Source organism: Phoenix dactylifera, chromosome 1 (genome assembly GCF_009389715.1).
Source record: "Phoenix dactylifera cultivar Barhee BC4 chromosome 1, palm_55x_up_171113_PBpolish2nd_filt_p, whole genome shotgun sequence".
Classification (NCBI taxonomy): Eukaryota; Viridiplantae; Streptophyta; class Magnoliopsida; order Arecales; family Arecaceae; genus Phoenix; species Phoenix dactylifera.
This window is the reverse complement of record NC_052392.1, coordinates 19,131,162-19,158,713: the sequence shown is the minus strand read 5'-3', so window position 1 is coordinate 19,158,713 and position 27,552 is coordinate 19,131,162. Positions and strand designations below refer to the sequence as shown.

Here is a 27,552-nt window from a genome sequence, read left to right as displayed (position 1 = left end):
CAGCTTGGAGGAAACCCTGGGTCGGGAACGGCGAGCACATCCGCAAGGGGTAGGGAGACAGTTGGAGAATCAGCAGGCAATGGCATCGGAGGGGAGTCGAGGAGGGAGACCCCACTCAGGTCAATTTCGGGGTATCTAGCGGACACCCTTGCCAGGCCTTCATCGAAGCCTAAGACAAAGGAGTCGGACCCCGCGTCCGACATGTCACGGATGAACTCGGCGGACTGACGATAGGCCTGTACCGCCTGACGCCCGATTTCCGCGCTCTTCTCGGCCAGCGCCGCCTCCGCTCGCTCCGTAATATGAGCTTTCGCCTCCATGACCTTCGCCACAATCCGGTCGTCCGCCTCGGAGGAGACCCTCAGCAGATCGGCCCGAGCCTCCATGTGCTTCGCCTCGGCAGCAACGCGAGTAGCCTCAGCCTCCTCCAGGCGCGAATGAAGCTCTTGGTTGCTCGCGCGGGACTCCTCCAAGGCCGATTCCAATTCGGCCAGCTTGGCTTCAAGAGATCGGGCTCGGTTGCGGGCGTTGTCGGCTGACTGCTGGGCCTTCTCCTACCCCTCCCGGAAGTCGGCAGCCTTCCGGGACTGCTCTTCGGCCCGCTCCTCCGCCTTCCTGATCTCGCCTTCGAGACCCGAGGCAACCTTGAGTTGCTCCTGAGTCTCCAACAGTTGCCTCTCGAGGGCGGCGAAGCCGAGTACCCGCTCTTCGGCCACCTGGAGCCTCGTCTCGAGGTCCCTGGTCGTTCTCCCCGCCGCAGCCTGGCCTCCCTCCTCTACAGCCTTCAGTCGGCTCTCGGCCCTCGCCAGAAGCCTCGCCTGTTCCTCGTGGCTCTCCTCCAGACGGATCATGTACTGAGCGAGCTAAGAGATAGGAAAAATGAGGGCGTCAGGCGGGGATCAATAGAGCCTATAAATGACGAAAGCGGCCAGAAGAACACTCACCGACATGAGACAGACGCAGCTGGCAGCTCCGACGTCAGGGATCCCCATCTGCCAGACCCGCCTACGGTCACTCTCCAGCAGCACCGTCTCAATGAGGTTTCGGGCGCCGGCGAAAGTGAAGGCTGACCCCGACTTCGCCCCGGAGCCGGACGGTGATTCTGCGGCCTTACCCTTACCCATTGCTTGGGGGAGAGTCATGCTGACCGTGCTCGGGGCGGGGGCCGCTCCAGAAATCGACAGGGTCCCGCTCGGCCGGGGCCTCGGCGCGCTCCTTCTCGTATCATCCGAAGCCGACCGAGTCGAAGGCCGGGCTGGGGACCGATCGCGTCCGACCCGGCCGTCTCGGGCGCGCCCGGGTGACGCCTCCGGAAAAGCGGTAGTCTCATCACCGGAGGGCTGATACGGCGTCAACTGTCGGTCCGAGCCCGCGGAGTCCCCCTGATCGGTGGGTCCGGACCCGTCTGTCGGCGTCGGAGTCGCCTGCTGGCGGGACTTCTTCGCCGGTGGGACCCCGCTCGGAGGAGTCCGTTTCTTCCTCCGGACCGCTTCCAGTAGGGACGCCCTACTGACAGCCGTCGCCTTGTCCGACCGCATGACGTCGTCGATTTCTGCAAAAAGGACGAGATGGTCGGAGACTGAGAAACTGATGGAAAGAAGAAACGAAAGAGGAGAAAAGAGCTAAAAAAGAAGTGGTGGCGGGCTCACGGTCGGCGAGGACCGAGTTCAGACCGACGTTCACCAAGGCATCCTCGGAAATAAGGCGGGTCACCGGAGGAAGCCGGCCCTCGGCAACCAGCCCCCTCAAGACGGCAACGCCATCGGACTCCTCCCTCGACAACCTTGATAAGCCGATCGGGGACTTCATCGGCGTCTTCCAGGTTGTCCCGATTCCCCAAGAGGGATCTACGTCAATGAAAAAGAAACGCTCCTTCCAGCCGTGAATGGAGGAAGGAGCATCCTTGACGAGGCCGCACCCTCGCCGCGCCGCGAAGTACCACCACCCTCTGTCCCGGGGGTGGCCGTTCAGGCCGTAGCATTCCCAAAAGATATTCAGGGTGGCGGGAACCTCATGCATGCGGCAGAGAACCTGGAAGGCCGTCAGGGTGCGCCATGAGTTCGGCACCAGTTGCGTCGGCGCCACTCTTAAACCCCGAAGCACCTGCACGACTAAGTCCGAGGGGGGAAAGCGGAACCCAGCCCGAAGGATGTCCTCATTGATGGCGACCTTCCCTGGAGGAGGATGGGACATCCTCTCCTCAGGCCCCGCGAGCGTAATGTTGCAGGCTTCGGGAAGGTGGTACCGGGCCACGAACCTATCTAGGTCTTCAGGGACCAGCTCCGACTGAATGCAGTCCGCCCTTACTTCGTCCATCCCTAATGGCCAGTGAACCTACGGTCAGGACGGGGTCAAGAGGGGGGAAGGCACCGGAACGACTGGAGTACACTAACACGAAAGGAAAAGGTACGGAGAGCCCTAAATTGAAGAGTGGGGCAACTCACCGGAAAGGAAGGAAGAACGGCTCCGAGAGCGTCAAAGGAGGAGCGAACGAACAGTTCGGCGGCAACGGCAGCGGCACAAGGGAGAAACTTGAAGATGCCTGTGAAGAGAAAGGCGGACGGGGGAGGGGCCCCGGTTAAATAGGCGGAAAGGCGGGTGACGCCTCGGTGACGCCAGAGGACGCCTGGCTGCCGAAGGTTTGTTCGTGCCCCAAAGGCGAATCGACGCCATTAAGGAAGGATGTCCGCCGAAATCCGCAGACCGCCAGATCAGCGACAACTGCCATACGCCATAAAGAAGGCGGGAAGCTCGGAACGCGCGCGCCTTTCCGAGGGATGGCGGCAATCTCGAAGCATCACTCCCTTCACCCGTTCCCCTCCTGGTTCCAGGCTCGGAAGTGGGGGGCTACTGTTACGGGGGAACTTAGCCACCATGCCCCACGTGACCGGCACGCGCGCCCAGGAAGACTACGGCAGCCCCTTGATCCAGCAATCCGACCTCGGGTCGGATATCTTCGGCTCCGCAGCCCGACCCCGAGTCGGCTGCCCCTTTGATCCAGCAATCCGACCTCGGGTCGGATATCTTCGGCTCCGCAGCCCGACCCCGAGTCGGCTGCCCCTTTGATCCAGCAATCCGACCTCGGGTCGGATATCTTCGGCTCCGCAGCCCGACCCCGAGTCGGCTGCCCCTTTGATCCAGCAATCCGACCTCGGGTCGGATATCTTCGGCTCCGCAGCCCGACCCCGAGTCGGCTGCCCCTTGATTCAGCAATCCGACCTCGGATCGGATATCTTCGGCTCCGCAGCCCGACTCCGAGTCGGCTGCCCCTTGATCCAGCAATCCGACCCCGAGTCGGCAATCTCTCGACAACAACAGACTGTTCCTCTGAGGCACGCCGCGGCCCCCTGCTCCACTGCTCCCTGCAACGGCCGTATCCGGCGCTGCCCCACGATCCCCTGTAACAGCCGTACAAAGCGGAGCTCCACTATGCCCTGCCATGGCCGTACCCAGCGCTGCCCCACGACGCCCTGTAACGGCCATGTCAGTGGCAGCCCCATCGTGCCACACGATGACGAATCCCCGGATAAACCCCCCAGCCTGATATATATGGGGCTGGGGGGGAAGAGGGAGGGTAAGATATATCTTCCAGAGTATCATCTCACCTGCTACCTTCTCCTTCTCCTTCTCCTTCGATCTCCTCTGACTTGATCGTCGGAGGGCCCCCACTACCCCGGTGGTGGTGCGAGGCTTGCTTGCAGGTTTCACGGCGGAGGGCGGAGCGCAACCAAAGCAACTCAAAGGGAACCCCGTTCACACCGCTGTGCCAATCGTTCTCGGTTTGGACCACCAGCAACAATATGTATATATGTATATCTGTATATGTATATATGTATATATGTATATATATATATATATATGTATGTATATATATATATGTATATATATATATGGGGATTGATAACCTACTCTCTGTTATGGTAGATTATCAATCTACCCATTTTTCATTGGACAAAAAATACCCTTACTTTTTATGACTGCTAAGGGTATTTATGTCTTTTTACAATCCCACATTAACTCACCCTCTCAACCCTCCAATTAATACTCTCTCCCTCTCTCTCTCTCTCTCATATATATATATATATATATAAACATACATACAAACACACATACATACAAATACACACAAATACATACAAATACATACATATATATATATATACAAGTAAATATATATATATATACATACAAATACACACACATACACACACACACCCACACATATACACATATACATATATGTACATGTATGCATATATGTATATGCATGCATATATATATGTATACATATATATGTATACATATATATATACATATACATATTTGTATACATATATATATACATATTTGTATACATATATATATATATATATATATATATATATATATACATATTTGTATATATATATATATATATATATATATATATATATATATATATATATATATATATATATATATATATATATATATATATATATATATATATATATATATATATATACATATACATACACACATATACATATACATACACACACACACACCCACACATATACACATATACATATATGTACATGTTTGCATATATGTATATGCATGCATATATATATATGTATACATATATATGTATCCATATATATATACATATACATATTTGTATACATATATATATATATATACATATTTGTATACATACATACATATATATATATATATATATATATATATATATATATATATATATATATATATATATATATATATATATATATATATATATATATATATATATATATATATATATATATATATATATATATATATATATATATATATATATATATATATATATATATATATGTATGTATGTATACATACATACATATCCATATACATATATGTATACATATAGATATACATATACATATATGTATATGTATAGATAAATGTATACATATAGATATATGTATACATGTACATATATGTATACCTGTACATATATGTGTATACCGAAGAGAGAGAGAGAGAGAGGGAGAGAGTATTAATTGGGGGTTAAGAGGGTGAGTTAATGTGGGATTGTAAAAAGACATAAAATACCCTTAAGAGTTATAAAAACTAAGAGTATTTTTTGTCTATGAAAAAATGGGTAGATTGATAACCTACCATAACAGAGAGTAGGTTCATATATACACACACATATAGGCTAGAGAATTGATAGATTTCATTAGTAGGTGGAATTTTATTCTGTTTTGATTTTTGATTTTTTTTAGATAAATGTTAGAGAAAATATGGTAATATAAGAAGCCCTTGAGGGGTTTTTTATGTTTATTCGCCAGCTAGCCGCCTAATCTCGGTGGCTCCCATTAATCGCCAACGGAATCTCTCTTTCCCTGTTCCCTTTCCCTTGGAAATACCAGTCCCCGACTCCGGTCTCCAGCCACCGGCTCGAAGAAGAGAAAACTGCGAGTCAGGAAAGCAAGCAGATCTTATTATACTCGTAGATCTCTGTCCAACCGTTCTTGATCTCAGGGAATAGGGTTCTGCGCCCCCGATCTGGATTGGCTCTAGGGGAATCCGAGCCTTCGGATCCATCGATCCGCAGCCGCCATGGGCATCCTCTTCACCCGGATGCTCTCTTCCCTATTCGGCAACCGGGAGGCTCGGATCCTCGTTCTTGGCCTTGACAATGCCGGAAAAACCACCATCCTTTGTATCTTTCTTGTTCTCTTTTTGCTTGCTTGAATTCGTTCTTCGTTTTGGATATCTGGGATTATATCTATTTCGTTTTCTTTATTTTAGATCGGCTGCAGATGGGGGAAGTAGTTTCCACGATCCCAAGTGCGTCTTCTCCCTCCCTCCCTCCCCTTGATTCTTGAAATTTCTGCTTTGCTGATCGCTCGATTTTCTTTTCCTTTTGGTCTCATTTAGCGATCGGATTCAATGTGGAGACGGTGCAATACAATAATATTAAGCTCCAAGTTTGGGATCTAGGTACGTCGATTTTCCCTTTTTTACTTGTTTTAGTTTTGCCCATTTTATTAATGATCTGATCGGGGTTAAACTGTCGGCTATTTTATGAAGAATCTGGCACTGATTTACATGGTTTATAAGTTCAATCATGATTTTGTAATGCTGATTTGTTATTGACGAGTCTTTATAATAATGAATGTGGTAAAATTAAAGTATAAACAGTTTTGTTTGGTTCTCTCGAGCTTAGTCATGCTATGGCAATGCTGATTGCTTTTATCTATTTTATTGTTTTTTGTTTTTTTTTCTTTTGTTTTCTTAATGGCATAGCAAGCTATCAGGATCTGAAATTTTGGATGTTTGATCGAAGATACTAAGTCACTACAAAGGTTAGAGTAGAGGGCCCTCAAATCTCAATTGTGTAGTTGGTTTAACAGTGTCATAGAACTAAGCCAACAAGGTTATCATGTCAGATAAACGAAGGTGCCATTGTAGACATGACTCCATGATGTTCAAAACTAATAATAAAAATTACAAGTAAAATGTTCCATCATCGATATCTAAAGTTATTTATGTTGAGTTGGAGAATGTGAATGTTATTTTGGTGGCTTTATACAACATATTATGAGGATAAACTTTTGGATGCATGCAAATGGGACAACAAACCAACATTTACGAGGAAAGTGGGCCGTAATAACTCACACCATGCATCTTTTAAAATATCTTCTTACTAAAGGCATCATATGTTTTGGACTTATGCAAACGATTGATCAGTGCAAAGCAAATAAGTAAAGCTGCAAGAGACACTATTTGAATTTTTGCTATCAAACATCATTATTCTGAGGAAATAATTATATCAGATTTCAAAAAGAAATTTCACGACTTAGTAGCTTTAGCTGAACATCCAAAAATTTCATATTATCAGTTCTGAAATGATTTAAAAGGAATAAGATCAGATCATTGAATTTCTTATTGAGGAAGCCTTGCTATTTAGAAACTATAGTTTGAATCTTAATGAATTCCACCTATATCTCCATGACATTGAATAATCCAGAAATTTATATGTATATCTACAACCAATTAGAGACATTTATGTTAACATATCGTGTCTATACTGGTCCTGTCTATGCAAAAGGTCATATCTGTTAGCCTATATGTTGAAAAATCCATATATATATATATATATATATATAACTAATCATGGTCATTTATATTATATATATAACTATATATATTTATAACTAATCATGGTCATTTATATTATAAGTCAACATCTATATTGTCTGGTCCTGTCTATGTAAAAAATCATACTGTTAGCCTATGTATCGTCTGTGCTGGAGATTTTTGGGTGTAGATATAGTGTGCAATATGTACCGATACTAGATCTACTTTAGAGAAGCCTATGCTGTACCAGGATTGCGATAAGTGTTGTGTATTAATTGATTAGATACAATAAATTTCTACATTTTCAGCTGTGGTTTTACAGCCATGCATCTAGCTTGAAACTGTTATAATTTATTAGGGTTTCATTCTCACGAAGAAGGATTATACTATTGAACTTTTGACTTGTTGTTTTTGAGCTCTCTTTGTTGCTTGTGATGTTTCATTTACTTTAGTTGTTGCTTTACTAAATGCTATTTTGATGTGAACTGTATGGTTTACTGAAACAGGTGGGCAGACAAGTATCAGGTATTTCATTATCCAGCTTACACAAGTCTTCAAATAATGATGTTATATCATGTCTATTCTTTTTCCTTTCTATTAACATGCTACGTTTTTACTCCTTATTGGCCATCCTTGTGTGTTTGCCGACTAGTTTTTTAAGGGGTCCATCATTATGAGATCATAAAAAAGTCCAATAAATTTCATGCATGACAAGTTAGTTATTACTAATTGGTAATAACCATCACGGTGAAGTCTTATCCCAACTATTTTGGGTTGTCTTTGTGATCCTCATTTGCCAAGCATTCCTATTTAGGGTCATTTCCTAGCTTATATCAAGCTTTTCATTGTCTCCACCCTAACATTCACAAAAGCGGAATCTAGATACATTTCATCATTCAACATGCTTTTCATGATTGGTTGCAGCCTAATATCAACCCTCTGCCTTTTTTCACTTGGGCCTTGGGACTGGCATTGGTGGTGCTACATGTCAGTTTGTAGATATGAGAAAATAATTTTAAACTTGGGAGCATCCCTCTATAGAGATAGAAACATGTTTTCGCTAAGTTTCAATAAGAAAATCATCTACAACCCTACCAATAATTTGTATGTGGAAATAATCTGACAGCACTGATGCTTAGTTGTTTAGAATGGAAAGATTTTTGACATGCCTGAGAAAAAATGGCAAAAACTTCTTATCCTATTAGACTGTTACAGAAGGAATCTGGGGCTGTTAAAATTAAATCTAGTCATATGTTCAGAGCTGAAGAAACATGAGAAAATTTCATGGCTGATTTCCCAAATTCATTGTCATTATGAGTATCCTGTGAGTTATTTGTCAACTAATAAAAGCCTGCAGATTCACATATTAGTGAGATTGCTTTGATAGTTTAGAAAAGATCGGCTCAAAGGAAAATAACATAATCTTGGAAAATCTATATAGTTGTGGCTATACTTCTTATCAACTATGGGGAAGAAATTGCTTATGTAAACATTTTGATGGTGTTTGATTTATTAGCTAAATCAACATTTCTCCTGTGTTTGGCATTCGTAGAAGCTCTGGTTATGAGTTGGGGTGTGTACGTGTGCTTTTTTTTTTCTTCACCAAATCTTTGGTTGTTTGGTTATAAGTTCCTACCTGATGACAATTCTTTTCATGAAAAGGTTTGATGTTTGTCTGGGATTGTATTTCAAGTGTTTAGAATTTAGATAGTTCTGAGTCATGTACAAGCTTGACCAGAAACACTTCAGTAGTTAAGTGATGCAACTGTGTTTTTGTTCCAGTCCTTCACTTTAGTTTGTGTGTATGTGGAGAAGCAACTTAGGCATGCAGTAATAAATAAAAGTGCCCATAAGTTTTGCTCCATCTAAATTCAAATCATGTCACGACCACTTTTGAGGTTTTATATTTGCAAGAATTCCCATAGTTGTGCTTAACATAGTTTACTTATGCCATTTCCGTTGTAGCCTTAAGAAAGTTCGGTATGTAAGGAATGGATCCATTAATGGAATTGTCGCCACTTCTATTCATAAAAGAATAGACAGGTGCTTGTTCAGCACATCAAAATGAAAATTCTCAGTAAGATTGTTACCTAAGGCAATACAAAGGCTATTCTTTATGCTTTTTGAGTCAACAACTATAGGAGTTTGTAAACTGAAGAATTATTTAACTTGCTAGGTCGATGTTAATTAAAAGATATTAAACATCAACAAACAACATGGTCTGTATGGAACATTTTGATGTCGAATCCTAAAAGGCACAATGGAATATGTGACACTGACAACTATGAGTGCTTGGTGAGAACAAGATGCATGACAGATTTGCAGTCTCCTTTAATGAGATTTTTCTCATAGGCTGTGTTTGGTTCAGGCATAAAGTAGGCACAAGGCCTGGGATGTGCTTTATGCCTGCCAGACAACATTTGGGAATGAGGCATAATCAAGGAATAGTTATGATGGTCAAACTTGCTTATGACAGGCATAACTATTCCAGGGGGGTTGTCATAAGCTGTTTCTCGGCATAAAGCATAAAGCACCTTTATGCCTAGTTTTTTACTTTTTTCATGTGCAAAAAAGTCATCGTTCAAAAGTTATTCCAAAAAGGTACCTTTTACCATTCAAAAGTGTAACCAATCAAAAATTGGCATAAGTCGAGGCATAACTACTCCAATAGGCATAACTTTTACTATATCTATTTTTCTTATTCCCGAACCAAATGCAGCCATAGTGGAGATCCTTATAAAAAATATAAAATATGAAATACATATATGGTGCTCCTCATAAGGAATCAAATTTGGAGAAAGTTCCTTCTTCATTCATAGCATCATGGGTGATGCTGTTATCAATATCCAAAAACAATGTTAGGCCTATTTATGGTTTGATGGACATCATCATATTGAAGCATTATATTATGTTGGCTTAATTTTCATTTTGGTGTGTGATGATAGTGTTGTCGTTTGCTCAAAAATCTCTTGTGTGCATGCGGTGTGAAGTGTTGCATGGACATGGATACAATAATTGGATTTGGACATGTATCCAAGTGTGACATGAAGAAAAAAGAAAAAGAGATACATGGATACGTAGGATAAATTATAATTTTAACTAAATTAAATATATTTATACCTTTAATTTTTTATTTAAATATAAAAATAATTGTTAAGAAGATTTTGTTTATTAAGATCTTTCAATATACATGTTTCTCTTTTGACCTTCCCAATTGACTTAAGAATATAAGAAAAATGATATTTTCCAAAGTTATTTCAATATCTACATCCTTGGTCAATCACTAAAAAGAAAAAAAAATACTCACTTTTAACATGAAAATAGAGGGTCAAACTCATTATTTGAAGAGTTCAACTCTTCACCAATCTTTAAAAGTGACGATTATTGAACTTCATGGGTATTCAAGTGTTTAATATATATTTAACTCGAATATGTATCCGACATGGGTTTTTGGAGCCAGATGCGAGTGTCCAGGTATCACGGGTTCAATATTTTTGTTGATGAAAGGACTTGTTTATAATGGAGGTTAGGCAGGGTGTTATCCAGACTATGATGGTTGGAGTTGGTAGAAGATCCCTAACATGTAATTCACATAAAAATTACCACCTTGCTGGTGCTCATGGTGCCCTGCTCAGAGCCCACCTCTCAAACCTTTAAGTGGCTTGTATATGTGGGCTGACCACCATGTAGGTACCTAAGTGGTATGCCCAGGCCTTGGTAGTCTAGGGGGCCAGATTTGGATAACACAGTAGGAATAATATATGTATTTGTTGGTGTTGGATGAAATCATTTGTACCCGAACATCCTTATTTTAAGTATCACTATCTTTTTGTTATTCTTTTATCTGAAACTTTGCATCAACTATTTTGTCATCTTATGAAATTGCTTGGTTGATTAGCTCTCTTGAATAGTTCATCATTCTTTTGAAAAATTAATATTGTTGCATTATCTTTAGGGAATATCTGTTATTTTACTAGTTAACATGTCACATCTCTCTAGAATAGGTCCTTGAATAAATGTATAAATGATTCTTTACCATGTTTTATTATTTTCCCTGTACATCTTCTGATACTTATCTTCTTTTAGAGTATATCTATGGAATTTACTTTTAACTTTTTATCCAATTCCTTATGATCTGCCCGAGCATCTGCTTTTTAACTGAGCGACAGTCCTATCTGCCCACATACTGTGACCACCTTTTAAAGCACAAAATGTGTTGTTGAAAATGTAGCCACAGAACACTTGTAAGCTGTTATGGATGAACATCGATGTTGTACCAGTGAGCAAAAGGATGTGATTCAAATGAATGGGACATTATTAATATTTGGTCCTTTGTTGATATTGAGGATTTGATAGAAGATCAATAGTTTGTGATTGTTGTTATGGAAGATAAAGCTGGTAGTTCCAACTCCTTATTTACAGCTATTCAATCCTTGAGTTGAATTAGTCCATCCTCCAGTGGATTTTGTTAATGGCTTCAGTTTGCTAATTCAACATCTCTAGTTAAAAAGCAGACTTCTCTGTTTTTTGTATTGATATAGAAAATGCTTATGATATACTAATTCGAAATTGGATGAGCAATGAGAAACAAAACTATATCGAATATCTGAATTGACTGTGTTGAGGGTACTTATATAGGAGCCTTTACCAAAAAATCGAGTTATAGGATAGGACAGCCTTTTGGCTTTACAATATACCTTTTACTAATTGGATAAAGTGGACATGAATCTGTAAATCTAATTTGATGTGTTATATGTGTGGAATACTTCGAAGCAGCTCTGTTTGCATGAGTAAAGATGTTGAAAGGTTTGGAAGGCTATTAGTTTAAGATGAAGAGTAAAAGAGATGATGATAAAGGTAAAAAAATTGTACTTTTGGGAGCTTAATAGTAAGTATGATCGAATAACTCTATGTGTCACCACTAGGTGACAAGTGAAAATTTCGTTCAAGATGATTTGCATTTTTTACATCATAGGCTAGTTGCAACCTGGGTGAGGAGAGGGGTGCTTGTTAAACAGTCAGATAGGAAGGGGAAGCTGGTGAAATATTTGCATGTGAGTGGTAAGAATTGCAATATACTTATAAAGGTCGAGTTATTTGTGAAGAAAATTTTTGTCTAATATTGTTTATATTGTGTAATTTTAATAAGCATAGACTTGTATGCTTGCAAAATGAACCATTGGAAGAGCCCATAAATAACTCCCTTTATTCTTTCCTTTTTTATGTGTGTGCATGTGCATGTGTGGTGTTCGTGCACGCACTCGAACATATACAGGCCCTATTGGAGATGCTACTTTCCAAACACTCGAGCCATTATATATGTTGTTGATTCAAGTGACACTGATAGACTGGTGACAGCTAAGGATGAATTTCATGCTATCCTAGAGGTGCAGCATACTATAGATTATTTCTTCATTTGTTGGATTATATATTCTTGCAGCAATATTCATGAGTACTTATTTGTGTCTTCGTCTGCTTTGATTATTCTTTCATAACATTTTCTTGTATGTTTTTTTAAATTATATCTACAAAAATTATTTCTTGTAATGTCTTTATAAATGACATAGGATGCTAATAAAGGACTAAGGTACATCAAACTTGATATCAAAGAAAAATCAGATTGTTAAAAGAAAAAACCTTATATGTGAATGAGCGACCAGAAAAGGCCTTTAATCAAAAGCTTTGACTTGAGTTCCAGCCTCCAATATGATGAACAAATGAGGAAGCCCAGCAATCTCTACTACTTGAACCAAAGAAATAATGATATCTTTACTTATATTTTACTATTAAGTTCAGTTTAAATTTTACAAAATAAATTATCTTGATCTTTTTAACTTTTTACATTCATTGAAGCATGCTAAAATGTTATTTTATTGAAGTAATATGAAATTATGAGAATGTATTTTGATCATGAAATGTTTAGTGACTTGTATTTGGACTTGAACTAGACTCATGACCATGGTTCGCTGTACCGGCATGAATCAGGTGGGACGAGGCATAGCGGTACATGGTACGGAAGGCGTATCGATACTCGATAAGCCAAAAACACCATGTACTGTACCGACACTGTGCTAGTGTGGCACCAGTATGGGGTTCGATATCGAGATGGCAAACCTTGCTTATGACCACCTGGTCGATAAGATAAATATATGCCTGAGGTTGCCTAGGCTATTTGACAACCGTGAATTGCATATTATGATCCATGCCATGGATGTCTTGCTACACAAATGGGAGGACCCTAACATTTTTGGCTCGCTTTGTAAGTTGTATGCATTATAATATGAGAGGCAACAAAAGTTCTCACACCATTTAGTTTCCTTGAGCCCAAATGGAGACATGGTCTTGCTTTTAGACACCAATATTGGAATTGTCAGTAGACAATGGTAAAGAACGATGCTAAATTGGGCAAAGGTAATTTAAATGCGACACAGGGGCATCCATCAGAAAATATTAATTGGTGTTACAGCAGTGTTAGTATCTTAAATTTCAATGGGCTAAAGATGCTGCCAAGACCTGTTAATACCATTGGCTTACCATGCTAATTTTACTTCAGTGTTATTGAGATATCAATTATTTTACACAAAGTCAGGTGGTTCTTAACCCATAATCACAGTTTATTTACAATTTTTCCTATGCATCACCTCCTTTTACTTTATTAATTATATTGGGCTACATCTTGTACTTCTCGTATGGTTAAGACAGCATAAGGCTCTGATAGTTTACTGGTGGTGAGAAGGTAAGATCAAAGAGATTTTGCAAGGAGAGCATGCCTGTTTATTGTACATGTGCAATATTGCATGTATTGTTATGTTAATGTTATTTTCTGGTGACTTGCAATGGCAAAGATCTCTGTATCTTCTTATGTTTATGTCCATAACTTTGTCTTCATGTTATTACAACCATACCAATCTTGATGCACAGAAAATCTTATCATGGTGGCCATTTGACAAATTAGATAAAGTAAAAACGATTCCCCACAAAAAAGATAAAGTAAAGAAGATACACCCAATATTAATAGGTTTGAAATATTTCTGTGGTATTTATATTTTCCCTATTTTTCCCTCCTTGTTTTTAAGCATACATCTAAGACTCATTTAATCCCTTTTCATTCAATTATTGTTGCTGTTGTTGTTGTTGTTTTTTTTTGGTTTCCATTCAATTGTTAGTTTAGCAGCCAAGTCTTTTGATATTCTAAGTTAGGTTGACATGGATCAAGATTCAATAGTGGCTTTAACAGTTTTCTCACAGACCATAATAATGCCAAAAATGTGGTTAATGCACACCTTTAGAGAAGGGGATTGAAAAAATTACAAATTCTGTTCTTCCAGCTACCAAAATGGCTTAAAAATTTACTTGCTTCCTTTTCTCTGCCAGGAGGAAGAGCTAAAAGGTGCAGTTGTCCTCGTATATGCAAACAAGCAGGTGAATAATTGACCTACCACTCAATTAAGCCTCTAAAGTTCCTCTATTTTCTTTCTTTTTGTTGTGCATGTATGCATGAACTTTTCTTTTAGCATTTCTTTTAATTGATTCATTTGTTTTATATTTTGGTCTGTTAAAGAAATCTTTGGTAGGTAGTGCACTATTTCAAGCCATTGAAGAAGTTGCATTGGCATCTATCTTGTTTATAGAAGTTTGGCATTTCTATCCCTCAAAATTCTCTTATTTGCATATTTACCCTTCAAAAAGTAGAAAGTCATATATGCCCCTTCCAAGTTTGATATTTGCATCTATACCCTTCCCATCGTATTACATTCATTTAAATTGTGGTAACTATGGCTTGGCTAGGTTAAAAGTCAACCCAAGTTGTATCTTTATCATTTTTTCCTTCAAATTTTGAAAGAGGAACCAATTTGTGAAGTTGGTATGACAGTCAAAGTAGGTTCTTACAAGCAAGGTTCTAATTTTCTTAACTAGTTTACCTGAAGGGGCTTTATGATGTGATTCATCTGCATATGGTTCAAAAAATTAATCAGATAAGAATCACTATGAGAAGTAGATGGACTAAACAAAAGTCTTAGAAGATTTTTAAAAAGGCTTGACTTTTTGCAGATTTTAAAAAAGAGACCCATAAGAAAGCATGGAAGCTGTGACAAGTCTTAGAGGCCTGTGCTGATGGATTGTTTGGCACTTCATCAGTAATATATGCTGTGTGCATACCAAAATGTTGAAATTTTCTTTGGTTATTCTAAGGGTGAATAGCATCCTCAATTCGTGGCAAATTAGGAGATGATACATCTCGCGATACTGGTATCTTGGTATATGCTTACCTGATTTTGTGAAAAGCTACTTTCAGATAAATAACGAAAACTTATGCACCATGATCAATATTTCCATAATGCAACTGCCTCAAAAACTTTTATATGGAAATAAACAAAAGAGAAAAATCTTCTCTTCTGACATTTACCTATCAATCATCATACTTGTTGGCATTGTTTTTCGAGCCTTTTCTCATCAAATGTAGGGTCAGAAATAACGTACAACTCTTGAAGCTCTAGCATTAAGGGTTTGCTACTTGTTGTGAGATATTTCCTTCCAACCGTACAATGCATAATTTGCTTATATGTTATGTATGTTAGCCTGGTAATGTGACAAGAAAAATGTTAACAAAAAGCAGAAAGAGTTAAGAAGAGACTTAGGAGAGGAATGTGATGATGCTCCATAACTGCAAGCAGTACTAGCGTGCTATATTTTTGTATTTCCAGACTAGTCCTTTTTGTTTGGATGTTCATATATTTTTTCCTCTTTTCTTTTTGCTAACCTCTAGGAATTGTATGCTGAAAAATGGCACTTAGTTTGCTTTCTTCAACACAGTCATCCTAATATATGGAGTTATGTCCTGTGGACTTCATGATAGTTCCTTCTATCATCCAAGCTTTCTTGGTTAATATTTGTTTCACATAGCTCTGCCTTAGACATAGTTGGAACACAATCCTGTGGTTGTACTAGACTTGCACATCCTCTGCTGCATCGGGTCCAAGCTGGGCTTGGGCAAGGTATGAAGGGCCCTAGTCCCAACCTGAGCCTGGCATAGTGTTGGCCTGCGGGGCTTTGCGGTCCCAAATCCCACGCCAAGGTTCAGAGGATATTGTGTTGTTGGGACCGGCTTGAAGTGGGTAACTTCTTCTTGCTGCCTTTGGAACCACGCCATATGCTAGTCCAATATTGGGGCCGACGGTGGAAAAAAGAGTCAAAGAGATGGGGCTGAAATTGAAAGAAAGTTGATTCCATTCCATAAAGCAACGAATCACAAGGACTCTTGGCAAGATCAAGAAGGGATCTTGCGATGCCTAAAACAATCTAAGGGGAGTTGATCTATCCCACCCTAGCCCAAGCCTTGCGGCTGAAATTCCCACTTAGGGGACCTAAGGGAAAACCCTTGACAAAATGACAATTCAACTAAACAAGAGATTCAAAGATGCCGACTAGGGGCCCTAATGGCTCCTTTATATAGGCTTAGTGCCTTGGCTTATTTGCGGAATGAATTCAAAGGATAAAAACATGCTAACTTAGCCGCAGGGGGGTCTAACTAAGTTTGGCCCCCTTCGGCCATGTGCTGAAATCAATGGACGCATGGAATGCGTCACCCGGTTGGCCGGAGCGCGTGTCCTGTGCGAATGTCGCCACTTGTCCGCAGTTGGCCTGATTTGGGATCTTCATTGGTTGGCCGGATAGACTTCCGGGACACGCTTTTCTGCTGGCCGGGACGCGGATCCTTGCGCTAGTTCTCCCGCGGATCGATGACTTGGCACCCCTGTCTTTCGTTCATCTTGCGGCCTGATGCATCCTGGCCGCCCACGTCATTGCTCGGCAAATCTTCATGGAAGAGCCTGCAGGCTCCTTCGTTGATTATGTGCGTTATCCTTATTTATCCCTGCGCTTGCGCTTGAATTTCTGCCATGTGTCTCGGCTTGCTATCCTTGGCCGAGTGCTACCTTGCAGAGACTTACCTTGTTTGCTGTCACGCGCGTATGAGTGCCACTTGTCCCTTGGGCGAGCCAAAGGCACGACCGATTGTGGCTTTCCTTGTTTGGCCATTGGGCGCGCATGCGCTGACTAGTCCGGGTTCAATGTGCAAAGCTTGCTCCGATTGATATGTCATTGGCTGGGCTCGACCCGTGCGCTGGCTTTGGACCCGATTGGCTTGAATGCGCTCGGCTGGATGCAGTTTCGACCGAGCCTTGCGTTTACTGTCCCTTCTGTGTGCGTGCGCTCAAGTGCGCATGCATGGGCTGGTGCCCCTCGTTGCCGCCCATGTCCATGCCCACTTCTGGCATGCGTGCAACTCACTGTTGCGCGTGTGCCGGGTGCTGGCGAGGCATGGGGAGGCGGCCTAGCAGTGCACCGGTCGCTTCTGGCCTTGGTGAGGTTCGGGTGTGCCATGCGAGTGCGGGCGCAAAGCGCCGGGTGCGCGTTGGTGCGCATGGCGCTGGGTCGGCCTGGCGTCTGGGCGTTGACCGGCCCGACTGCTGCTTGTGCGCGCGGAGGGCCGCGCGCTGCAGGGTGTCGGGCGCATGGAGGACCGCGCGTGGGCTATCGGGCTCGCGGAGAACCCCGCACTGTGCTGGCGCGCGTGGAGGACTGCGCGCAGGCTGAGGCGCGCGCGGAGGGCCGCAGCGGGTTGGTGGGCGCGCACGGGTCCGCGCGCCTGCTGCGCGCGCGGAGGGCCATGCGCGCCTGAGGCTTGTGCACGTAGTTGGCTGCGCGCGCCTGAGGCTGCATGGGTGCACGGAGGTCCGTGCGCTGCTGTGGGCGCGCGCGGGGGTCCGCGCGCTGCTGTGGGCGCGCGCGCGGCTGTGGTGGGCGCAAAACCTCGCGTAGGCCCTGGGCTGAGCCGACTGCTGGCGAGGTTGGCCATTGCTTGGGCAAACCTCCAAGCAGTGGATTTGGCCCGCTGGTTGGTCTTGGCCGAGGTTGGCCTCGGCCAAGTCTTCAGGATTTTTGCTTGGCAGGGTTCTTAGGCGATGTGGCCGTCTTGGGTCAGCAACATTCCCCTTCTCTTGGAGAGCACCCTTGTCCTTAAGGGTGAAATCTGGGTATCTCCTCATGATTTCATCGTAATCCTCCCATGTTGCTTCTTGAGGAACGCCCTGCCAATGTTTAAGGACTTGCCAATTTGGTCTTTTTCCCCCACCTCTCCAAATTCTGTAGTTAAGAGCTTCTCTCGGTTGAAGGAGAAGGCGGCCTTCTTCCTCAAAAGTAGGTAACTTTCTTTTAATCAATGAAGGGTCTCCTATCCTTTCTTTTAGCTAGGAGACATGAAATACCGTGAGTTGGGAGGCAACTCTGATGGTGTGCGTGCAGAGGGCTAAGCATGAATTTCAAAAATTTTATGCGGAAAGAACGGGTTAAATATTTTAACCCAAAACATGCTTGATATTTTAGACATTTTGACTCTGATACCAGTTGAAGACAGTCTTCAACTGCACATCACATGTGGCGCGAGCTCAGTCCCAATGGATAGGGTGACACCTGCGCGTACCTATCAAAGCACTCATCACATGAGCCCCTGGGTGGAGAGCCACGCTTCGTCACACGATCACGCGTGAGAGTTTCCGAAAATCGGATAGTCTCCACTAATCCTTTGCTTTGACACCAAATATCACAAAGCCCTCAGATTCCGAGGATTGTGTGATTCAAATAAATATGCATAAATCACAACTTCTTGTGATTTGAAGATTGAGATCATATCTCAACCATAAAAGAGATCAGATCAAAATCTTGGCTAATTGATCGAAGTGGGTAGCTCCAGTAGACCCATAGATCATGGAACAAATAGGGTGGGTAGGCCCAACCACCACCTTAATTGAAAACACAAGGCATTCACCCTTATTTCTAAGGGAGGTCAATCCCATCTTGATCTGCAACTGACTACCACAAGTACTTGACTGGACCCAGAAACCTTCCGTCGCTGGATTAGAAATGCAGGTAGTCCGACACCTAAGTACAATGAGTTGCTTGCAAGTCACATCTTGTGATCTCAGGTCTAAAGGACACATATATCCATATCCACTCGGAACAACTCTTGACAGCAGAGTGTCCAGTCAATCGGTCACGTTGTTAGATGGTTACTTCGATTAGTACAGAAAGTATTTTTGTACTACCGGCTTAGGTTCGAACCTGTGAGGTCACACGCTTAGAAGTTTCTGGATTGATCAAATGGCTGATTGACGATTAAGAATCGTCTAGGGGTAAAATAGTCAATATGATTGACTAATTGTCCTAAGCAATTGTTGCTTGGAGAAGTTAATTGGTGAACGGATCACTGATTAGACTCAATTTGATTGAGTAATAGAGATTGGGCTTGACCAAATTCAAATATAATTTGAAATTGGTAAAACCGTAATTGACACCAAAATTGGTTTGGTGAAAATATCTAATTTGCCCCCAACCAAATCAGATTTGGCTTGAGTCAAATTGGATTGAAATCAATTATGATCCTAGTATGATTAGGACTCCCTTTCCTATGTGGGACCCACGTCCTGCCTAGGTGGGACCCACATACTGTATGTGGGATCCACATCCCGCCCGCCCGCTCTTAAGCATATTCTTGCTTGCATGTGTGATATGTGGCGGGCCTGGACACCTCACACTCCTGATGTCATCCATGACCTCATCTGCCTTATGAGGTCATCTATGACATCACCCTCCAAGCCACCTCATCCCTTTGCATGCGTGACACGTGGCAGAGCAGGACACCTATTTTCCTTGCATGTGTGACATGTGTCCTGGTAGGACACCTCATCGAACACCTCATAGGGACACCTCACCCTCTTGGCCTATAAATAGGCCACCCCTCTTCTCTAGATCAAGAGCACCAGAGAAAGTGAGAGGAGAGAGAAGCTCTGAAGGTGAAAGCCCAAGGAGTTCTTGAGCTATGAAGGTCCATCTTCTTCCTTCTTCTCCCTTTCAGCCAACCTTCTGCCTCCCTGCGAGCTAGCACTCCCCGGGAAGCTGATCATTCCGGAGCTTCGCGTGGACGAGTCATCGAGGCCGGACGCTTGTGCGGCTGCGAAGCATCCTTGAAGGAACCTCCTTCTAAAGGTAAAAGATCTGATCTCCTTTATGGTTGAGATATGATCTCAATCTTAAAATCACAAGAAGTTGTGATTTATGCATATTTATTTGAATCACACAATCCTCGGGATCTGAGGGCTTTGTGATATTTGGTGTCAAAGCAAAGGATTAGTGGAGACTATCCGATTTCCGGAAACTCTCACGCGTGATCGTGTGACGAAGCGTGGCTCTCCACCCGGAGGCTCATGTGATGAGTGCTTTGATAGGTACGCGCAGGTGTCACACTATCCATTGGGACTGAGCCCGCGTCACATGTGATGTGCAGTTGAAGACTGTCTTCGACTGGTACCAGAGTTAAAATATCTAAAATATCAAGCATGTTTTGGGTTAAAATGTTTAACCCGTTCTTTCGGCATAATTTTTTTTTGAAATTCATGCTTAGCCCTCTGATAAGACATGAATAATGCAATATATTTAATTATGAATTGAGTAACGATATAGATCCTAAACTAATTTATGATATAGATCCTAAAGTAATGATATGTGGGTCCCACCTAAGCAGGACGTAGGTCCCACATACAGTATGTGGGTCCCACCTAGGCAGGACGTGGGTCCCACAAAGGGGAGTTCTAGTCATACTAGGATCATAATTGATTTCAATTCAATTTGATTCAAGCCAAATCTGATTTGGTTGGGGGCAAATTAGACATTTTCACCAAACCAATTTTGGTGTCAATTACGGTTTTACCAATTTCAAATCATATTTGAATTTGGTCAAGCCCAATCTCTATTACTCAATCAAATTGAGTCTAATCAGTAATCCAATCACCAATTAACTTCTCCAAGCAACAATTGCTTAGGGCAATCAGTCAATCATATTGACTATTTTACCCCTAGACGATTCTCAATCGTCAATCAGCCATTTGATTAATCCAGAAACTTCTAAGCGTGTGACCTCACAGGTTCGAACCTAAGCCGGTAGCATAAGAACACTTCCTGTACTAATCGAAGTAACCATCTAGCAATGGGATCCGACGACCGGATAGACCGAATAGATGCAAAGCAACATTCTAGAACCTTTTGGATAATGGTTACCGTATAATTCATCCTCTTGATCAGAAAATGCCCAGGGTGGGTTCAGAGTCTGTCTACCCCGAAACGATCCATCCGAAAATATGTTTCAATTCAATAAGTCAAGTGAGTGATTTGACTTTTCCTGGCTAGGGTACCACTTAATTGAAAACACAAGGCATTCATCCTTATTTTTAAGGGAGGTCAATCCCATCTTGATCTGCAACTGACTACCACAAGTACTTGACTGGATCCAGAAATCTTCCGTCGCTGGATTAGAAATCCAGGTAGTCCGGCATCAAAGTACAGTGAGTTGCTTGCAAGCCACCGGTTGCAATCTCAGGTCTAAAGGATACATATACCCATATCCACTCGGAACAACTCTTGACAGCAGAGTATCCGGTCAATCGGTCACGTTCAGTAAACGTACTCTACCATTCACCTGTATACCATACTAGTATCTCTATACTCTTTGGTTAGGAAGACAACCAACAAATATGGTACACAATGACCTACTCTTGATGATGCTATCGTCCAGTTAACAGCACATCATTTGGTCATGAACAATTTAAGGACCTGTGTGACAAAATCATATTTCATTACACAAAGCAGTCCTAAGGACTTCATCACATCAGGAGTTCAAGAAGATGTACTGGTGATGAATAAATACCAAATAATATTTATTAATTTATTGATTCATTTGCAATTACAATTATCAAATGATTGGTTTTAGGACACAATTCCCAACAAACTCCAAACGGTACGCCACTTCCCCAATTCTTTTCAAGATCTTGTAGGGCCCATAGTATTTTCTTGGTAACTTGAAACTAAATTTTTTTCTAAGGGCCTTTTGCTTTTTGGGGCTGATCTTCAAATAAACATATTGCCCAGGTTCGAAAGTTACCTCTCTATGTCGATTGTCATAGTACCTCTTCATGCGTTGTTGAGCCCTGTGGAGTTTCCTTTTGGCGTTGGCCAGCATCTCATCTCTGGCGATCAATTGTTGCTTCACTTCATGAGTCCTAGCCGTGCCTGGTTCATAGGTTGTCATAGTTGGTGGAGGCCGGCCGTAGACTAGCTAATAAGGATTTGTTTTGATGGCCGAATGATAGGAAATGTTGTACCAATATTCGGCCCACACTAAGTACTCTGCCCAAAGTGTTTGCTGATTGTGGCAGAAACATCGAAGATATTGCTCCAAGCTATAGTTGACAACCTTTGTTTGTCCATCAGTTTGGGGGTGGTATGAGGAGCTCGCCTTGAGTTTGGTGCCTTGAAGGGAAAACATCTCTTTCCAGAAGTCACTCAGAAAGATTCGGTCACGGTCAAAGATGATGGTCCTTGGGATCCCATGCAGTCGGACCCCAACTTCCACAAAGGCTTTGGCTACGGACTTAGCAATGTAAGGATGTTTGATGCTTATGAAATGGGCATACTTGCTAAGCCAGTCAACCACCACCAAACTAACTTCATATTCATGGCTTTTGGGAAGGCCTTCCACAAAATCCATGGAAAAGTCCTCCCAAATCATCCCGAGTATTGGAAGGGGTTGTAAAAGTCCCGGGGGTGCCCGAGGGTCATACTTTACGGATTGGCATACATCACATTGGGTCACCATCTTTTTTACTCCAGCCTTTAATCCCTCCCAAAAGAAAAGGTTTTTAATCCGAACATATGTGCGAAACCACCCGGAATGTCCTCCTTCCTTACCCCTATGGAAGTGGTCTAGTATGTTTTTCCTTAGGTTTGGAGTGTTAAGAACATAGATATACCCTTTGTAGAAGATGAGCCCATCACGGATCTTGAAGTTAGCCACTCCTGCAGCGACTTCTACTTTTTCTATGATTTCTTGAGCCCAAACATCCAACTTGATGGCCTCTCAGATCTGATCCCAGATCCTCCAGTCGGCGTGGCTGATAGCTTGGCAAGCGGACTCTCCTTCGGTTGCTGGAATTTCTGCAGGTTGGTCTGCCAAGGTCTGCATATTTTCCTTGATTTGGTGTGCATCCTCTTGGCCGGCTGCTATGGTTTTTGTTGTTGCAGAAATTTTTGCTGCAGAGTTGTCTTCATCATCCGACTCCTTAGGGGATTCCGAGCTGCTGCATTTGTGGATTACGAAGGAATGCCCGGATTCTTCATCCGACGGGTGGGTCTCAGTTTGAGTCCCATCTGAAATTTCTGACTCTTCTTCCTCGAGGAGCTCTATGACAAGAGCCTGGCCACGGTTGCACCGGTGGCCTTTTTCCCACTTCGTGCCGCATTTGTAACATAGGCCTTTGTCGAAGTATTTTTGGAGTTCTTCATGGGTTAATTTTCTTACTTCTTGGGGTTGAGATTTTGAGGTGCTCGCGGCTGCCAGTTGGGACTTGGATGGCATTGGTTTGGCATTGTTGCAGTTAGAGATCTCCCTGGCCGGGTGTCGGTCGTTGTAGCCGCTTTGGTCGAGTATCTCCGCCATCCTCATCGCGTCTTGAAAGCGTGTGGGCTGCTTGAGCTTTGGTTCCTTGGCAAGCCAAGGTTTGAGCCCATCAATAAAGGTGCCGAGGAAGGCCTCTTCCGACCAACCATCAACCATCGTTTGCAGTTGGCGGAAGTCATCAATTTAATTCTGCACCTTGCCTTCTTGCTTCAACTTGGCCAATTGGCCGTGGTGATTTATGATTGGGGACAGTCCCCATTGGTTCATAAACTCCTGCACAAAAACTGTCCACCCCAAGTAGTTTCCTTCTTTCTCAAAAATATTTCTTAGCCACCTCCACCACCTATTGGCTCTCCCCTCTAGATGGTAGCTTGCTAAAGTCACCCTTTCTTCACGAGGGATCTCATAAACCTGAAAATATTGCTCGACCTTATCGAGCCACTCGTATGGATCTCCTCCAAAAGATGGGAACTCAATTTTTGGCTTTCGGCCCCCCCCTTCATGTGGACCCAAAACCCTAAATTCATCATCATGGGCAACCCGATCTTCTCTCCTTTCCTCTTGATCTCGTCGGCCATGAGGCCTCCAAGGGTGAAGACTTCCTATGGGTTCACGCCTTTCTTCGCTCATTCTCTTTGGCCGATCCTTCATGGGGATGCCATCGGCCCACTTATCAACAATATCATCACCACTCTCAATCCTTCCTTCTCTTCTCCTAGTTTCTCTCTTTTTTCTTCCTCCACTCGCATCACTTCCTTTTCTGCAAACCTCCTCTCTATCCTCTCTATATTGGCGTTTCCTTCTCTCCTTATGGTGGCCAAGGTGGTCACCACATGTTCTAACACTCGGCTGATTTTTGCATTATTATTCTTCGTAACCTCAAGGAGCTTTTGTTGGTTAACCGATTCACTACCTGACTCCATGAAATCTGAAAGTTCTACCCAACAAAAATCAACCCGATCCTCCCTTTTATGAGAAGATTACACCACAAAATATATCCCTTCCAGTTTGTACAAATAAGAATGAAAAACAAGATATGATCTCTCAACCCAAAAGAGGTCTTGATGATCTGTGTTCTCGAAAAGATTGTAGTTGGGGAAGGCGCACAAGGTACTACCAGTAGCCTCCCTTTATGCAGCTCCTAATATACCCGACAACCAATCCATTGGGTCAAATAATCCTGGGTACTACCAGTAGCCTCCCTGTTGGACTATCCCTAGATTGAACACAATAGACACAAGAGAACTCTTTTCCCGTACAAGGAAAAATCTCTCACAATATCAAGACAATAAAATAAACCCCTTACAATCAGACCTCACAAGTAAAAACAAGCAATTTTAGATCTGATTTCCAGATCTCAAAACATATGCAATGAAAAGTTTAGATATGAAAGATAGAGCGTTACCCTTAAGATCGTCCTTCCATGGATTTGGACTGTAGCCGATCACCTGACGATCTCCATTGAAGACTCTCAATGAAAGCACCAGTGTTGGCCCGCAGGGCTTTGCAGTCCCAAACCCCGTGCCAAGGTTCAGAGGATATTATGTTTTTGGGACCGACTTGAAGTGGGTAACACGCTTCTTGCTGCCTTTGGAACCACGCCGTATGCTAGTCCAATATTAGGGCCGGAGGTGGAAAAAAGAATCAAATAGATGGGGCTGAAATTGAAAGAAAGTTGATTCTATTCCAATAAGCAACGAATTACAAGGACTCTTGGCAAGATTAGGAAGGGATCTTGCGATGCCTAAAACAATCTAAGGGGAGTTGATATACCCCACCCTAGCCCAAGCCTTGCGGCCGAAATTCCCACCTTGGGGACTTAAGGGACCCTTGACAAAATGACAATTCAACTAAACAAGAGATTCAAAGATGCCGACTAAGGGCCCTAATGGCTCCTTTATATAGGCCTTGTGCCTCCGCTTATTTGCGGAATGAATTCAAAGGATAAAAACATGCTAACTTAGCCGCAAGGAGGTCTAACTAAGTTTGGCCCTCTTCGGCCATGTGCTGAATCAATGGACGCACGGGATGCATCGCCCGGTCGGCCGGGGCGTGTATCCTGTGTGGATGTCGCCACTTGTCCGCGGTTGGCCTGATTTGGGATCTTCGTTGGTTGGCCGAATAGACTCTTGGTATGCACTTTCCTGCTGGGCGGGATGCGGATCCTTGCGCTGGTTCTCTCGCGGATCGGTGACTTGGCACCCTTGTCTTCCGTTCATCTTGTGGCTTGATGCATCCTGGCCGCCCACATCATTGCTCGCCAAATCTCCATGGAAGAGCCTGCGGGCTCCTTTGTTGATTCTGCGCGTGATCCTTCCTTGTCCCTGCGCTTGCGTTTAGATTTCTGCCATGTGTCTCAGCCTGCTATCCTTGGCCGAGCGCTGCCTTGCAGGGACTTACCTTGTTTGCTGTCGCACGCGGATGAGTGCCACTTGTCCCTTGGCCGTGCCTTTGGCTCGGCGGATTGTGGCTTTCCTTGTTTAGCTAGTGGGTGCGCATGCGCGGGCAGGTCCAGGTTCAATGTGTGCGGGCTTGCTCCAATTGATGTGTCATTGGCTAGGCTCGACCCGTGCGCTAGCTTTGGACCCGATTGGCTTGAATGCGCTCGGCCGGATGCAGTCTCGGTCAAGCCTTGCGCTTGCTGTCCCTTTTGTGCGCGTGCGCTCAAGTGCGCGCGCATGGGCTGGTGCTCCTCGTTGCTGCCCATGTCCATGCCCACTCTAGCATGCGTGCAACCCACTGTTGCGTGTGCCGAGTGCTGGCGAGGCGTGGGGAGGTAGCCTGGCAGTGCATCAGTCGCTTCTGATCATGGCGAGGTTCGGGCGCGCGCTGGTGCGTATGGCGCTGGGTCGGCCTGGCGCCTGGGTGTTGGCCGGCCCGGCTGCTGCTTGTGCGTGCGGAGGTTTGCGCGCGGCTGGGCATGCGCACGGAGGGGCCGCATGTTGCTGGGCGTCGGGCGTGCGGAGAACCTCGCGCCGTGCTGGTGCGCGCGGAGGGTTGCGCGCATGCTGAGGCGCTGATGGGGGCTCACGGTCCAGAACCCCTCACCAAGCCCTTTTCCCTCGCACGCCTTGCATGCGGCTTCAAAATACGCTGATGATGGACCGATTATAGGTAACGCCGGTGGAATAACTCAAAAAGAGATCAACAATAAAAGCAAACTGAATTTAATTCCACTCCAATTGAAGAACAAACAACGACAATCAAAAGCAAATAACAAGAACAACGAAAAGCAAAAGAAATCTAGCAAACGATCGAAAGGATCCCTTCCTAGCCCAATCTAGTGGAGATTGGGCTAGGAAGGCCTAATCCCCCAATAGCCCCAGCCTTACGGCCAACTCTCTCACAAGAGAAACAAGACTCAACTCATAGATCATTGGATTCCCTACAATGGCCCCTCACAACCCTATTTATAGACTAAGCCCTAGACAAAACTAAGTAACCCTCCTTTGATAAACATCGCATATTGTCTTCTCATGGATTCAAGGATTTTCCACCGTTGATTGGCATGAGATCTATGGCTCAAAATCACCCACGAAGAGGTCCTCCTGCAGCTGGTTTGACATTGATCCTTGGTCGTTGAAGGGTGGGCAATGAATGACTGGATCTGCATGGATCCTGCGGACTGGGCGCACGGGACGCGTCCCGGTTGGGGCTGGAAGAGTCCCAGTCCGTAGGCGCGCGGGCTGGGTGCACGGGACACATGTCCCAGTTGACCGGGTCGCGCGTCCCAGCTAGCAGAGTCCCAGTCCGAGTGGGACTGGGACTGGGGCTGGGGCGCGTGGCAGGCTGGCTGGTGCGCGCGGGCGGGCGCGCGGCGCTGGGCGTGCTGGCACTGTGCGCGCGGGCACTGTAGCAGTCTGGCTGTGCGCGGTCACTGTAGCTAGCGAGGTTCTTGCCTAAGAACCTCG

General features: G+C 43.8%; 1 protein-coding gene across 3 annotated transcripts in view; it reads left to right on the top strand.

Annotated features, from left to right (window-relative positions):
• The first annotated feature begins 5,332 nt into the window (after positions 1–5,332).
• The window catches only part of LOC103701705 (ADP-ribosylation factor 1), a 41,122-nt gene continuing 18,902 nt past the window's right edge, over positions 5,333–27,552 (top strand). The window contains exons 1-6 of one of the 3 annotated variants that reach the window (XR_003384629.2): positions 5,333–5,713; positions 5,803–5,841; positions 5,932–5,994; positions 7,641–7,659; positions 12,410–12,521; positions 14,509–14,556. Coding sequence is in view for 2 of the 3 variants with exons in the window: in XM_039128964.1 (XP_038984892.1) it covers positions 5,611–5,713; positions 5,803–5,841; positions 5,932–5,994; positions 7,641–7,659; positions 12,410–12,521; positions 14,509–14,556 (384 nt within the window). In the remaining variant the exon portion in view is untranslated. The remainder of the gene's footprint in view (positions 5,714–5,802; positions 5,842–5,931; positions 5,995–7,640; positions 7,660–12,409; positions 12,522–14,508; positions 14,557–27,552) is intronic. The other 2 variants (XM_039128964.1, XM_008783869.4) reach the window with 2 other exon arrangements.